The sequence below is a fragment of the Falco naumanni genome, chromosome 13, assembly GCF_017639655.2.
Source record: "Falco naumanni isolate bFalNau1 chromosome 13, bFalNau1.pat, whole genome shotgun sequence".
Lineage (NCBI taxonomy): Eukaryota > Metazoa > Chordata > Aves > Falconiformes > Falconidae > Falco > Falco naumanni.
In genome coordinates, this window is record NC_054066.1 from 555,105 (window position 1) to 571,125 (window position 16,021).

The 16,021-nt window shown below is 61.7% G+C and overlaps 1 protein-coding gene across 1 annotated transcript; it reads right to left on the reverse strand.

Annotated features, from left to right (window-relative positions):
- Positions 1-811: 811 nt before the first annotated feature.
- VAV1 (vav guanine nucleotide exchange factor 1) lies at positions 812-14,889 on the reverse strand. Its single transcript, XM_040613735.1, has 27 exons — positions 14,326-14,889; positions 13,186-13,302; positions 13,043-13,101; positions 12,767-12,832; positions 12,533-12,641; positions 12,357-12,446; positions 11,369-11,437; positions 10,760-10,866; positions 10,120-10,216; positions 9,793-9,888; positions 9,595-9,663; positions 8,957-9,043; positions 8,537-8,622; positions 7,966-8,098; positions 7,558-7,667; positions 7,345-7,446; positions 6,501-6,598; positions 4,221-4,243; positions 4,055-4,100; positions 3,820-3,956; positions 3,315-3,380; positions 3,107-3,138; positions 2,284-2,400; positions 2,096-2,183; positions 1,862-1,976; positions 1,102-1,250; positions 812-1,024 (listed from the first exon to the last, which is right to left on the reverse strand). Exons 1-27 carry the CDS (start codon positions 14,527-14,529, stop codon positions 971-973), a joined length of 2,526 nt encoding a protein of 841 aa, XP_040469669.1. The 5' UTR covers positions 14,530-14,889; the 3' UTR covers positions 812-970.
- Positions 14,890-16,021: the final 1,132 nt, after the last annotated feature.

A 16,021-nucleotide genomic window follows, 5' to 3' on the forward strand; every position in this document is an offset into this window, starting at 1 on the left:
GTGGGCTGAGGCCTGAGGTTGCTCGCTACACGTAACAGCGGCGATGGGGCTCCCCCGTCCGGGCACCTGGGTCCACCCTTGACCATGGTGACTCCATGACCTTGTCTCCATCTGGGTCCCTTCCTAGTGAAGGTGACCCTGTGACCTTATCCGTGTCCCCTGCCCATGTGCCATGGTCCCTTAGAGATGTTGACCCCATGGTGGCATCTCCACCTGGACAGCTGGGTGCATTCCTAGTGAAGGTGACACCATGACCTTGTCCATCACCCCTCTCTGGCTATCTGAGCCTTGGAGACATGGACCCCATGGTGTCACACCTGCCCAGATGTATGGGTCCCTTCCTGGAGACGTGGACCCCATGGTGTCACCCCTGCCCAGACCTTCTTGGAGACATTGACCCATGGTGTCACCCCTGCTCAGACGTATGGGTCCCTTCTTGGATATATTGGTCTCTTCTGGGAGATGTGGACTCCGTGGTGTCACCCCTGCCCAGACCTTCCTGGAGACATTGACCCATGGTGTCAACCCTGCCCAGACATATGGGTCCCTTCCTGGATATATGGGTCCCTTCCTGGAGACGTGGACCCCATGGTGTCACTCCTGCCCAGATGTATGGGTCCCTTCCTGGAGACATTGACCCGGTGGTGTCATCGCTGCCTGGACGCCTGGGTCCATTCCCAGAGAAACCAACTGCACAACCTTGACCTCATTGCCCGCCTGGACACCCGTGTCCCTTCCTGGCAAAAACAACCCCGTGGCCTCACCCCCCACCCACGCCTGGGTCCCTTCCCGCAGAATCCAACCCTGCAGCTCATCCTTCTCCTCTTTTATTGTCCCTCCTAGGCAGGAAGAGACTTAAATTAATATGGGGGTGTTGGGAAGGGTGGGGAGGGATGCGGTTGCCTCTGGGGTGGGGGGACACGGGTGGTGGGACACAAGGTAGTGGAGGGGATGGGGTGGGGGTCCATGGTCAGCAATATTCTGAGTAATCTTCCTCCACGTAGTTTGCGGGGAACCATCCAACCTGAGGGAAGATGGAGATGTTGGGAGAAGGCATGAGGAGCTTTTTGGGGGGACACTGCGGTGGGGAAGGGGCCATACCCGCCCATAGATTTCTCCTTTCCACCAGCCTGGGTGGCCTTTCTTGCTGAGGACACGGATGATGTCACCTTCCCGCAGCGTCAGCTCTGTCCGGTCCCGGGCGCAGAAGTCATAGCGGGCTTTGGCTGAACCAAAGCTGCGTACGGCTCCTGGGGAGGGGACAAGGGTCACTCCCCATGTCCAAGTCCCCTCCATCTGGTCCTCGTGGCCATTTCACTGTCCCAGGGTCCTTGCCTCAACCCATCCCTTGGCCATCTCCACTGACGGGTCCCCAGAACCCAGTTGTCCCCCTTGGACCCATCCCAGCTTGTCCCTCCTGGCCATTCATTCCCCCTTGACTCATCCCATCACCGATCTCTCATCCCACCTCTTGGCTGTTACCAACAACTTGACTCCATGGGACTCATCCCATCACCGATCTCTCATCCCACCTCTTGGCCATCGGCAATGACTCGACCCCATGACTCATCCCATCACTGATCTCTCATTTCACCTCTTGGCCATCACCAAAGACTTGACCCCATGACTCAACCACCCCCCTCATCCTTGTCCCTTCAGCTTATCCCACTTAACCTGTCCCATGGTTGCTCCTCTCCCTTGGCCTCAACCATTCCCTTGACTCATCCCTTGGCCATTGTCCCTGTCCCATCCCTGTGACTCAACTGTCCCCTTCAGCCTGTCCTGTCGACGATGACCGAAAGAGGAGGACCTCACCATGTCCATCCCCCCCCCCACCTCCATCCCATCTCCCAGGTCCTACCGGGTGGCCGGGGACTGGCCCGGCTCTCTGGCTCCTTGAAGGGCACCACCAGTGCCGTGTCAAGGGCTTTGAAGCAATCCTTGAGTGAGCTACGCTGGTAGAACTCCACCAGCTCCTGTGGATGACATGGTCAAGCCCTGAGGTCACCACCAGCCCTCAGCTCCAATGTGGGGAGGACCCAAAAATGGGGATCGGGGGTGGGGGGAGGGCAGAGAAGGGGGTTCCAATGCTCACCACCAGCCCCTTGAACGCCTTCTTCTCAGTGACACGGTAGAGCCCCTCTGCCGTCATCACCTTGATGTGCTTCACCTCCCCGTGGTACCTGGTCATGGGGACATGGTGGGTCCCCTTGGGTTCAGCCAAGGAACGGTGCCCCCCCACCTTGTCCCCTCCCCCACCCTGAAGGTGTCTCTGGTCCCTACTTGATGCTGATGGCAAACTCGCCGGCGTCCTTCACCCGTTGTCGCACCAAGAAGGCGCCGTCGGAGCGGAGCATTAGGAGCTGCTCGGCTTCCCCCCGCTCCATGGGACCAGCGTACCTGGGGATGGTGGGATGGGGGTCCTGAGCCATCCCCTGCCCCTCCCCGGGGTAATCGAGAGGATTTGGGGAGGGGGGGGGAGGCGAGGGCTATGGGTCAACCCAGGGAAGGATTTGGGGTGATCACAGCAGGGCTTGGAAGAAGATTTTGGGGACCCTGATGCCAAGGGGGTGACCTTGAGGAAGGATTTGGAGGGGGCAGGAAGGATGGGGAGCTCCGGGAAGGATCTGGGGTGATCCCAGGAGGGATGGGGGACCCTAAGGAAGGATTTGGGGGTCCCTGGGGAAGGATTTGAGGAGAGTCTCGAGAAGCATAAAGGGTTTGGGGAGGATTTGGGGGGACCCTGGAGGCTACGGGCTGCCTCTGGAGAAGGATTTGGAGTGACCCAGGAGGGATGAGGGACCACAGGAGGGATTTGGGGGCCCTGTGAGCTATGGGGTGACCACAGGAAGGATGAAGGACCCTCAGGAAGGGATCTGGGAGGTCCTGGAAGATTCATGGTAAGGTGACCACAGGAAGGATGGGATGAGGTTGAGGGGAGATATGGGGTGACCCCAGGAAGGTTGTGGACCCCAGGGAATGATTCAGGAAGTCCTGGGGGCTCCAGGGTGACCCTGGGGGAGGACTGGGGAGATCCTCAGGGGCTATGGGAGCCCAGAGGAGGATTTGGGGTGTCCTAGGGACAACAGGGGGGCTCAACACCAACCAGGGGTAGACTGAGAGATCCGGCAGCGGCACCTGGGGGAGAGAAGCAGAGTTGGGGATCAAGGAGGGGACAGCAGGTGACTCCTCTGAGCCCCCTCCCCCCCATATCCCACAGACACGCCCGCAAATCCCAGGGGACTCCAAACATCTTGGGGACATCAGGGTGGGTGTGGGGGCTCCTGGTGGTGCTTTGGGGTCCCCATACTCACGCAGATGAAAGGTCTCACAGCTGCACAAGGGAACCAGCCCAGGTCACCGTTGGCCACGTTCCTGCCCTGGGGATGAAGGATCATGGGGCCAGGGGGGCCACGGGGGTCCCCATGCTCCTCAGGAGGCTGGAAGGACCGCAGGGGTCCAGCCTGACCACAGGGGTCCAGCCCCATCATGGGGGTCTGGCTCATCTCCATGGTGGGGTTTTAGGATGGCTATGGGGGTCCAGCCCCATGGTGGGGGTCCAACCCAACCATGGCTCCCCAACTCATCGTGGTCTGGCCCATCATGGCCACTGTGGTCTGAGCCCACCATGGGGGTCCAGCACGGACCTGGAGGTCTGTCCCAGCCCATTGTGAGGGTCTATTCCAGCATGACCATAATGGTCTGCCCCCTATGGTGAGGTCCACCCCAATGTGGCCATGGTGGTCTGCCCCCATAGCAGTGTCCCATCCCAGCATGACCACGAGGATCCCATCCCCACCACAAAGGTCCCGTCCCCACCTGCCACCAGAGCTGCTCAGCCTCGGCCACGGTGACCTCCACAACGTCCCCGGGGCTGAGGCGTAGGGCAGGACCCAGGGACCCCGGTGGTGGTGGGACGCCGCTGTAGGGTTGGTTGGCCTCCATCTTGGGCAACCCTGGGAGGAGAACATGTGATGGGGGGGGGTGGTGTCTCCACCCAGCCATCTGGGGCACGGGCACCCCCCTCCAAAGTGTGGGTCCACGTTGTCCTCACCCAGGTCTCCCCGCTTCTTCTCAGGGCTCGGCCGCTGCGACTTGTTCTGGGGAGCAACGAGACCCCCCGTTAGTCCTGGGCGGGTGGGAAGGGGCACGACCCCCCCGGGGCCTCCACACGCCCAGTTCTGGGGCATTTCGGCCCATTTTCCACATACTGGTGTTACCTTCCTCGTGCCAGAGCCTGAATCTGTGGGGTGGAAGAGGAAACGCTTATTACTGAGGGTATTTAACCCCTGCCCTAATTAATACTAATTAGGTGCTAATTAGGCTCCTGTGGGGTTGGGTGGACATCGTTAGGGCATCCCATAATGCCCAACTCCACCTGGGCTTGGGCCATCCCTGAAAGCCCTGTTCCACCCAGGCCAGCCCTATCCCACAATGCCCTGCATCGCGTCAGCCATCCTGTATCCCACAATGCCCTGCATCGCGTCAGCCATCCTGTATCCCACAATGCCCTGCATCGCGTCAGCCATCTTGTATCCCACAATGCCCTGCATCGCGTCAGCCAGCCTGTATCCCACAATGCCCTGCATCGCGTCAGCCGTCCTGCATCCCACAATGCCCTGCATCGCGTCAGCCGTCCTGTATCCCACAATGCCCTGCATCGCGTCAGCCATCCTGTATCCCACAATGCCCTGATCGCATCAGCCATCTTGTATCCCACAATGCCCTGCATCGCGTCAGCCATCCTGTATCCCACAATGCCCTGCATCGCGTCAGCCATCTTGTATCCCACAATGCCCTGCATCGCATCAGCCATCCTGTATCCCACAATGCCCTGCATCGCGTCAGCCGTCCTGTATCCCACAATGCCCTGATCGCATCAGCCATCTTCTATCCCACAATGCCCTGCATCGCATCAGCCATCCTGTATCCCACAATGCCCTGCATCGCATCAGCCGTTTTGCATCCCGCAATGCCCTGATCGCATCAGCCATCTTGTATCCCACAATGCCCTGCATCGCATCAGCCATCCTGTATCCCACAATGCCCTGCATCGCGTCAGCCATCCTGTATCCCACAATGCCCTGCATCGCGTCAGCCATCCTGTATCCCACAATGCCCTGCATCGCGTCAGCCGTCTTGCATCCCACAATGCCCTGCATCGCGTCAGCCATCCTGTATCCCACAATGCCCTGCATCGCGTCAGCCCTCTTGCATCCCACAATGCCCTGCATCGCGTCAGCCATCCTGTATCCCACAATGCCCTGATTGCATCAGCCATCTTCTATCCCACAATGCCCTGCATCACGTCAGCCATCTTGCATCCCACAATGCCCTGCATTGCGTCAGCCGTCTTGCATCCCACAATGCCCTGATCGCATCAGCCATCTTCTATCCCACAATGCCCTGCATCGCGTCAGCCGTCCTGTATCCCACAATGCCCTGCATCGCGTCAGCCGTCTTGCATCCCACAATGCCCTGCATCGCATCAGGCATCCTGTATCCCACAATGCCCTGCATCGCGTCAGCCAGCCTGTATCCCACAATGCCCTGCATCGCATCAGGCATCCTGCATCCCACAATGCCCTGCATCACGTCAGTCGTCCTGTATCCCACAATGCCCTGCATCACGTCAGCCGTCCTGTATCCCACAATGCCCTGCATCGCGTCAGCCGTCCTGTATCCCACAATGCCCTGATCGCATCAGCCATCTTCTATCCCACAATGCCCTGCATCGCGTCAGCCATCCTGTATCCCACAATGCCCTGCATCGCGTCAGCCATCCTGTATCCCACAATGCCCTGCATCGCGTCAGCCGTCTTGCATCCCACAATGCCCTGCATCGCGTCAGCCCTCTTGCATCCCACAATGCCCTGCATCGCGTCAGCCATCCTGTATCCCACAATGCCCTGATTGCATCAGCCATCTTCTATCCCACAATGCCCTGCATCGCGTCAGCCATCTTGCATCCCACAATGCCCTGCATTGCGTCAGCCGTCTTGCATCCCACAACGCCCTGATCGCATCAGCCATCCTGTATCCCACAATGCCCTGATCGCATCAGCCATCTTCTATCCCACAATGCCCTGCATCGCGTCAGCCGTCCTGTATCCCACAATGCCCTGCATCGCGTCAGCCGTCCTGTATCCCACAATGCCCTGCATCGCGTCAGCCGTTTTGCATCCCACAATGCCCTGCATCGCGTCAGCCATCCTGTATCCCACAATGCCCTGCATCGCGTCAGCCATCCTGTATCCCACAATGCCCTGCATCGCGTCAGCCGTTTTGCATCCCACAATGCCCTGCATCGCGTCAGCCATCCTGTATCCCACAATGCCCTGCATCGCGTCAGCCATCCTGTATCCCACAATGCCCTGCATCGCGTCAGCTGTCTTGTATCCCACAATGCCCTGCATCACATCAGCCGTCTTGTATCCCAAAATGGTCCACTCCCCATCCCATGATGCCCCACTCCCCCACTATCCCATGATGCCTCTCACCAGCGCCGCCCCTGCCGCAGGTCCCCAGTCGCCCCAGACACTCCTTGTGCGCGGGAGCCCGGCACCGGCTGCAGCGGTACCCCTGGTAGAACGTGCCCCTGGGGGAACACCAGGACACAGGGGGACATGGGGTCACGGTCAGCACGAGGGGACACCTGTGGGCCCCCTGTACCCACCTACCTTGGCCCACCCGGGGCTGACCCAGTCCTAGACCCACCTGTGGGCCTTGGGCCAATCCAGTCCTTGGCCCACCAGGTTCTTGGCCCATGTTGGCCTTGGCCCCACCAGGGTCAACCCACCTTGGGTTTAGCCCCCTCAAGGATTGACCCAAATTGACTTTGGCCCACCCAGGACTCAACTCCCCCAGGCCTTGACCCACCCAACTCTTAACCCATCTGGTCCTCTACCCAAGACTTGACCCACCTTGGCCTCGAGGCCACTCAGGGCTTGACCCACCTGCTCCTTGACCCACCCAACTCTCAACCTACCTTGTCCTCTACCCAAGACATGACCCACCTTGGCCTCGAGGCCACTCAGGGCTTGACCCACCAGCTTTTTGACCCACCCAGGCCTCCACCCACCCAAGACTTGACCCACATTGGTCTTGGATCACCCAGGACTCAACCCGCCCAATCCTTCACCAACTCAGACCTTCAGCCACCCAAGATTTGAACCACCTTGGCCCCAACTCACCCAAGGGCTTGACCCACCAAGATTTTACCCCACCTCCAAACACCTACCTGGGGCCTCCCCTTCTCCCAGAGCCCCCAAACCCCACCTCCCATGTTGCTCTGTCCCCCATTGTCTCACTAGGAGAGTGGGGAACATGATTTTGGGGTCCTACCTCAGCAACATCTGGCAGGCCCTGCAGGACGTGGTGTCCTCAAAGGAGAACATCTGGAAGTCATGCCCGTCAGCCAGGGCATGCTCAGGGAAGATGTTGGAGCTGGCAAGAGGTGGGGAGACCTGGGTCTGGTGGAGGCAGTTTTCCCCCCACGCAGGGCCACCCGGCCCCCAGTGGGGCAGGTCCCCCACCCCTGGGTGCAGGGACACCTACAGGGCCATCTCAAACTGCTCCAACCACTTCTTCTTCAGCTCACAGGTCTTGAAGAAGAGCTCGTAGCCCTGCAGCCCGGCTGTGTCGATGAGCAGGAAGGTGTGGGTCCACTGTGGGCATGGGCAGGGCTCAGCAGTGCCCCAGCACCTGGGGCCACTGCCACCCAGATGTCTGGGGCCACCAAGGACCACCTTCCTGGGGCCACCAGGCTCCAGTATGTCCCACCAAGGACCTGGACACTTGGGTCCACCAGGCCTCAATAGGTCCACCAAGGACCTGGACATGGGTCCACCAGGCTGGACATGGGTCCACCAGGCCTCAGTAGATCCACCAAGACTTGGACACTTGATCCCACCAGGCTTGGATGCTTGGGACCACAGGGACCTGGACACCTGGGTCCCAGGGTACCTTCTTGCCGTCACGGGGGCTGAGGCCACTGTCCCTCAGTTGGTAGCTCTGAAGGTCCACGACATCTTTGGCCTCGTAGGAGTCCCCACGGCGCTTGCAGATGATCAAGGCCTTGTCCAGGAGGAAGCCGTACCTGGGGACAATGATGAAGGTGACATGGGGTTCCCAAGGCCACCATGTGTTCCTGTGGTGATCCCGTGTCCCCATGGGTGTCCCCATGGTGTCTTTGTGGTGTCCCCAGGTTCCTGTGGGGTTCCCATGTCCCCGTGAGTGTCTCCATGTGTGTCTCCATGGTGTCCCCAGGTTCCTGTGGTGTCCCCATGTCCCAGTTGGTGTCCCCATGTGTGTCCCCATGGTGTCCTTGTGGTGTCCCCAGGTTCCTGTGGGGTTCCCATGTTCCCATGGTGTCCTTGTGGTGTCCCCAGGTTCCTGTGGTGTTCCCAGGTCCCAGTGGGTGTCCCCATGGTGTCCTTGTGGTGTCCCCAGGTTCCTGTGGTGTTCCCAAGTCCCAGTGGGTGTTCCCATGTGTGTCCCCATGGGTGTCGCTTTTGTGCCCCTCGCCTTGTCCCACCTGTCCACCTTGGAGCGCCGCTCGGTGCTGGAGACCTTCAGCTCTCCATCGATTTTGGGGCGTCCAAACTGCGCCAGGGACTGTGGCTGTGCCGGACATCAGCAGGGACATGGGGGACACAGGGGGGACATTGAGAGCAGGGACACAGGGGTGACACGAGGAAACTGAGGGCGTATGGGGGGGCCATGGAGGATATGGGGATTTGGGGGGACATGGGGGGGGTCCCAGGGAGGCTGGAGGGGTTTGGGGGGGCGGGGGGACCCCACCATGTCATGGAAGCAGAGCTGGACACTGGGGAGGATTGGGGAGGGTCTGGGGGTGCAGGGGGAGCTGGGGCAGTTTGGGGGTGCCACAGGATGGCTGGGGGGGGGCTGTCCCAGGAGAGGGTGGGGAGGGGGTCGTGGGGGGGGGGGTCCCCACCATGTTGTGCAGGCAGAGCTGGACACTCGTCAGCTGCTTCAGGGTCTCGTTGTCCCGTTTGACCTCATTCACGCACTGCGCCAGGTCCTGGGGGGGGCCCAGTCAGACACCCCCAACCCCCACGGTACCCGGGGATCCCCTCATACCCTCCAGCCCCCCTGATCCTCAAATACCCCTCCAACCCCGGGGACCCCCTCAGGACCCCCCCATATCCCCCCCTCCAGCCCCCACATTTCCCCCAGCACCCCCAGACCTCCCAGGGCCCCCCAAGAATCACTCAGGACCCCCTAGAACCCACTGGGAGCCCCTCAGGACTCCCTAGGGACGCCCATGACCCCTTTTGACCCCTCAGGACCTACCCCAAGACCCCCAGGGGTCCCTCAGGAACCCCACAGGCACCCCAGGAACCCTCCAAGACCCCCCTGAATCTCTCCCCTCCCCAGAACCCCTAAGATCCCTCAGGATCCCACCAAAACCCCCCCTAGAACCCCTCCAAGACACCCCATGAGCCCCTTAGGAGCCCCCAAGACCCCCCCAGAATTTCCCAAGACCCCCTCGGATCCTCCCTAGGCCCTCCAGGCCCCCCTAACTCTTCCAAGGACCCCCAGGACCCCCCCCAGGACCCCCCCAGGACCTACCCTCATGGCATCCAGGGCCACCCGCAGCCTCTCCCTCTCAGCTGGCTCTGGGGTCAGCTTCACCAGCTCCTGGGGGGTCAAGGTTGGTCCCCCCAGCAGGGACCCATGTGTCTGGGACCCCCATGTGTACCCCCTTGATGGGACCCAAACTTCCCCCCCCCCCCCATCCCCCCACCTCAGGGACCCTGATGAGCAAACCTGGAGCAGGAGATGGTACTTAAGCACCCGCTGCATCGGCACCATCAGAAGGTCCCGAAGGGAGAAGCGCCCATTGTTGGCTCGTTGGGAGCACTCCTGGGGGTCACAGGGGGTCGTGGGGGTCATGGGGGGTCATGGGGTCACGGGGGGTCATGGGGGGCCATGGAGATTGGGAGGGTCATGGGGACATGGAGGAACACGGGGTCATGAGGGATGGGAGGACACGGGGGGTCCTGGGGAGGAGGGTGTCTGGGAGGGTTCCAGGGGGACTAAGGGGGTCCCAGTGATCCTGGGGGGTGTCAGGGGGTCCCAGGCATCCGAGCCCACCTGCAGCTTCATGCGGAGGTCGGTGTTGGTCGCCAGCTGGTCCAGGCGCCGGGCGGCTGCTTCCACCTGGCTGCAGTAGCGGCCGTAGAGCAGGAACCTTCAGGGATGGAGAGGACCTGAATGCACCCAAAGCCACCCAAAGCCACCCAAAGCCACCCAAAGCCACCCAAAGGCAGCTGTAATCCGACCCGAACTGGGCCAAAATCAGAGCTGGTGCTGGACTCAGGATCAGACCCGGAATGGGTCCAAAATGGACCTGAAGTTGGACCCCAAATGGACCTGAAGTCGGACCCAAAATGTGCAGGATTGGCCCCAAAATGGACCTGAAGTTGGACCCCAAATGGACCTGAAGTCGGACCCAAAATGTGCAGGATTGGCCCCAAAACGGACCTGAAGTTGGACCCCAAATGGACCTGAAGTCGGACCCAAAATGTGCAGGATTGGCCCCAAAACGGACCTGAAGTTAGACCCCAAATGGACCTGAAGTCGGACCCAAAATGTGCAGGATTGGCCCCAAAACGGACCTCAATGAAGTTTTGGACCCCCAATGCCCCCCCGACCCCTCCAGGACACCCCCCGTTGCCCCCCAGGACCCCCAATGCCCCCCCCATTTCCCCCAGGGTCCCCCAGTGGCCCTCACCTCTCTTTGTACGCGAGGAAGAGGGGGGGCAGACCCTGCCCCCCCCCAGCCCCCCCCAGTGCCCCCCGCAGCTCCCCCAGGAAGAGCCGGTGCAGCTGCAGCAGCTCCTGTGTGGCAAGGGGGGGGTGGTGTCACCCACTGAAAGAGGGGATCCCCCCCTCTGGGGCCCCCTACTGGGGTTACTGGTGGTTACTGGGAGCACTGGGAGGGATTACTGGGTATTTCTGGGATCAGTGGGGGGGGGTTGCTGGGGGTTACTTTGGGTAGTGGAGGGGTTACTGGGAGCAATGAGAGGGGTTGTGGGGAGCACTGGGAGCCCTGGGGGGTTACTGGGAGGAGTGGGACAGTTTAATGGGCATTGCTGGGGGCACTAGAAGAGGTGACTGGGAGTAGCAGGAGGGGTTACTGGGAGCACTGAGCGGGGTTATTGGGAGCCCTTGGGGCTACTGGAGTAGTGGGAGGGGGCATTACTGGGAGCAGTAGTAGGGGTTATAGGGGGATACTTCAGTTACTGGGAGCACTGGGATGGGTTACTGGGAGTACTGGGATGGGTTACTGGGAGCACTGGGATGGGTTACTGGGAGCACTGGGATGGGTTACTGGGGTCACCTCAACGTTGATGAAGATGCTCTCGAGGTCTTGGGGCTGCAGGAAGTGCCGCAGCGGCCGCAGGAAGTGCTGTGGGCACTGGGGTTACTGGGAGCACTGGGAGGTGGCTCCGAGTCCACTGGGGGAACCTCCCTGGTGCCCCACGTCCCTTCCTCATGTCCCCAATGTCCCCCGCATCGCCATCTCCACCTGTGTCACCAGTGTCCCCAAATCCCCCACATCTCCCATGTCCCACTGTCCCCCCATGTCCCCAATGTCCCCCATGTCCCCCTGTCCCCCATGTCCCCAATATTCCATGTGTCCCCCCATCCTCAATGTCCCCTTATTTCCCCCCATGTCCCCTCACATCCGCCATGTTCCCCTACGTCACCAATGTCCCCCATGTCCCCCATGTCCCCCATGTCCCCCCATGTCCCCTGCATCCCCCGTATTGTCCCATGCCCCTGGTGTCCCCCCATGTCCCCCCACATGCCCCGGTGTTCCTCACATCCCCAGTGTCCCTCCATGTCCCCAATGTCCCCCATGACCCCTGTCCCCTTATGTCCCCAATATTCCACATGTCCCCCCCCGGCCCCAATGTCCCCCCTTATTTCCCCCATGTCCCCCCACGTCCCCTCACATCCGCCATATTCCCCTTCCCCCATGTCCCCCGTGTCCCCATTGTCCCCCGTGTCCCCCATGTCGCCCATGTCACCCATGGCCCCTGAATCCCCCGTATTGTCCCACACCCTCAGTGTCCCCTCCATGTCCCCTGCATCCTCCGTATTGTCCCATGTCCCCCCACATCCCCAGTGTCCCCCCCATGTCCCCAATGTCCCCAATCCCCCCAATGTCCCCAATGTCCCCCCCATGTCCCCCCATGTCCCCTATGTTCCCCCATGTACCCTGCATCCCTCATATTGTCCCACATCCCTGGTGTCCCCCCATGTCCCCCCACATGCCCCGGTGTCCCCCACATCCCCAGTGTCCCCCCACGTCCCCATCCCACCTGGCAGATGGACTCGAGGGTCTCGGTGTACTTCTCCTCCGTCTGCCTCAGCTCCTGGATGCAGCAGAGCCTCCTGTCCACCTCCACCTTCTGCGGAGACAGTGACACCCAGGGGTCCCAGGGGGGTCCCAGGCACCTTGGGGGGGGGGTCCCAGGGGGACAGGGGGGACACCCACCATAGCCGGGTGAGGCTCCACCCGCATCAGGTCCTCGTAGATGTCATCGCCGTCATCCCCTTCGTCTTCGACACAGTCGTAAAGGTCATCGTCCTCCTCTGCTGTGTCACTGTGTGGGGACAGCTCAGTCCCCCCCTAATGCCCCCTACCCTTCCAGTACCCCCAACATCCCCCCAGCGCCCCCCCTAACCCCCCCCAGTACCACCCTAACACCCCCCAATCTGCCCCACTCACTCGATGAGGTCAGAGAGGCCGCTGTAAATGTCATCGTCCCCAACGCAGTCCTCAGTAGGGAAGGGCCTGGGGGGTGACACACAGCCCAGAGACCTGGGTCCCTCGGGGACCGGACACCTGGGTCCTTGGGGAGGGGGACCCGGACACCTGGGCCCCTCAGGGACTGGACACCGGTGTCCCTTGGGGTGAGGGTCCCAGACCCCTGGGTCCCTCAGGGACTGGACACGGGGGTCCCTTGGGGAGGGGGACCAGGACCCCTTGGTCCTCTGCACTCACGTGAAGCCTTTGCTCTGGGCGATGGGGGTCCAGGAGAGCGTTGAGAGGGTGTCGATGACCTGGGGACAGAGAGGGGACAATGGGGAGGGAGAGGTGACAGCGGGACACCCAGGTCCCCCCCGGGGTCTGACCTCGGGTCCCACCTTGCCGAAATCTTGGACGTCGAAGAGGTCGAAGGCGCCGAAGAGCCGGTGCTTTGGGAGCCCGAACTTGTCGGCGCAGGCGGTCAGGAAGGTGCGGATGTTCCTCAGGCACAGGAACTGTGGTGGCATCGTGTCACTGTCACCAGCACCAGCACCGTGCCACCCCCCCAGCACGCCCCCCCATTGTCAGTGCTATCGCCACTGTCGCCCCTATCGTCACCATCGCCATCACTGTCACCACCACTGTCATCCCCACCAGCACCATCAACCCCCATCATCTTCCCCCATTCGTCACCATCATCGTCACCACTGTTGACATTGCCACCACCATCATCTCTGTCACCAGTGCTGTCATTGTCACTGTCACCCCATCATCCACATCACCAACATTCACTGTCACACCCATTGGCACCATCACCACCATGACTGTCACCATCACCACCGTCGGCACTGTCACTGTCATCGTCCTTGGCACCAGCACCACAATCATCACGTGATTGTCACTGTCACCAACACCACCATTGTCACCGTCATCCTCGCTGGCACCACTACCATCATCAGCACCATCATTGTGGCCATGGTCATTGTCACCCCCATCATCGTCACTGTCACCCCCAACATCATGCTCATTGACACTGTTATGGTCACCCCCATCATCACCAACATCATCGTCATCACCACCACCATTGCTGTCACCCTCATCATCGTCACTGTCACCCCCAACATCATGCTCATTGACACTGTTATGGTCACCCCCGTCATCACCAACATCATCGTCATCACCACCACCATTGCTGTCACCCCCATCATCGTCACTGTCACCAACATCCCCATTATCCCCATCCTCACCATCCGTCATTGTCACCATCAAAGTCACCACCAACCCTCTTGTCACCATCATTGTCATCCCCACTGGCACCAGCATCACCACCATCATCACCAGCCGCACTGTCACCATCACCACCATCGTCCCCACCACTGTTGCCACCACCCCATGGCCATCACCGTCATTCACACCACCCCTCTCACTGTCATTGTCACTGTGATGGAACCAGCACCCCCGTACCCCTTCTTGGGGCAATCCCCCCTCCAGTTATCCCCATCCCCACCCCCTTGGTGGGTGTTTGCCCCCCGTCGCACCTGTGACATCTGGGGCCGGGGACAGATGTCGCGGGGGGGCACGGCGCGGGGCAGGAGGGCGTTGAGGAGGTGGCAGAGCAGCACCCCGTCCCGCAGCGCCTGCGCCAGGTCCCACACCTGCCCCCCGGGGCTGCTGGCCCGGTGCCCCGCGGGGAGCACCCGTGCCGCCACCAGCCAGCGGGCACACTGCCGCCACGCCTCCATGGCGCGGGGGGCACGGCGGCACGGGGGTCCTGCTGGGACCTCCTGGTGGGGTGGGCTCTAGGGGGGAGTCAGGGGAGGTGGGTCCTGGGGGGGATGGTGTCAGGGGGGAGCAGCTGTTGAGGTCCTGCGGAGCAACCAGCGCTGGGGAGGAGCTAGTGGAGATGAGGTTCTGGTGGGACCACGCCTGGAGATGAGGTTCAGGTGGAGATGAGGTTCGGGTGGGACCGCTGCCGGGGAGGAGCTGGTGGAGTTGACGTTCTGGTGGAGATGAGGTTCTGGTGAGATCACTCCTGGGGAGGAGCTGGTGGAGATGAGGTTGTGCTGGGACCACTCCCAAGGAGGAGCTGGTGGAGATGAGGTTCTAGTGGGACCACTCCCGGGGGGAAGCTGGTGGAGATGAGGTTCTGGTGGAGATGATGTCCTGGTGGGACCACTCCTGGAGAGAAGCAGCAGCAGAAGATGAGATCTTGCAGTGCAACCACTTCTGTGGAGGAGCTGATGGAGGTGAGGTCCTGGTGGGATGTCTTCTGCAGAACAGACAATGGAGATGGGTCTTGGTGGGACCACTGCTGTGGATGAGGAGCAGAAGACGAGGTCCTGCAGTGCAACCACCTCTGGTGAGGTTCTGACAGAGGTCAGGCCTTGATGGGAACACGCCTGGTAAGGAGCTGATGGAGATGAAGCCTTGGTAGGATGACTTCAGGTAAGGATCTGATGGAGAAGAGTCTTTGACTGCTTCTGTGGAGGCTCCTACAGCAAGGGTGGGGAGCGGGGTGTCCAGACCCCCAGGAACCACAACGGTTGCGGAGGAGTCGGTGGCGATGGGGCCCGGTGGCGCTGGCCTCCTTTCCGCCGCTGCCGCACCTGGAGTGCCGATGGGCTCCTTCCTCCGGCGCACCCACCCCTGGGGAGGGTCTGGTGGCCTCGGGGTCCCCCGGCGTGGGCAGCAGTGGCGGCGGGGCCCAGCCGGGCCTGGGGGTTCGTGGGGGTGCCGGAAGCCACGGGTGTCGCGCCTGCGCCCTGGGGTGCCGCGGGCAGTACCGGGAGCGTCAGCGCAGCACCCGGATGCCGGGGTCCTTCCCACCCCGGCGCCTGCGGCCGCCGAGAAACTGCCACCCCGGGGGGGCCCTGCGGTCGTGGTCTGTGGTGGGGGTGGGAATGGGGGGCCCATGGGGGGACCCCGGCGTGTGGGAACCATGGGGGGACCCAGGTGTTCAGGGTCTGCGCCCACACCGAGGGTCCCATGGGGGGGGACTGGGGTCTGCACCCACCCCAAGGGTCTCATGGTGGGACCAGGTGTTCGGGGTCTGCGCCCACAACGAGGGTCCTGGGAGGGACTGGGGTCTGCACCCACACCGAGGGTCTCATGGTGGGACTGGGGTCTGCACCCACCCCGAGGGTCTCATGGTGGGACCAGGTGTTTGGGGTCTGCGCCCACAACGAGGGTCCTGGGGGGGGACTGGGGTCTGCACCCCCACCGAGGGTCTCATGG

Bases quoted from the DNA above. Each gene is read 5' to 3' on its own strand.
- VAV1 (XM_040613735.1), bottom strand. From the start codon at position 14,529: ATGGAGGCGTGGCGGCAGTGTGCCCGCTGGCTGGTGGCGGCACGGGTG. The intron at 3,957-4,054 runs GTGAGGACAACG...TTCTCCTCCCAG, and splicing joins GAAGAAGCGGGGAGACCTGG to GGTTGCCCAAGATGGAGGCC. The intron at 1,025-1,101 runs GTATGGCCCCTT...ATCTTCCCTCAG, and splicing joins AAGGAGAAATCTATGGGCGG to GTTGGATGGTTCCCCGCAAA.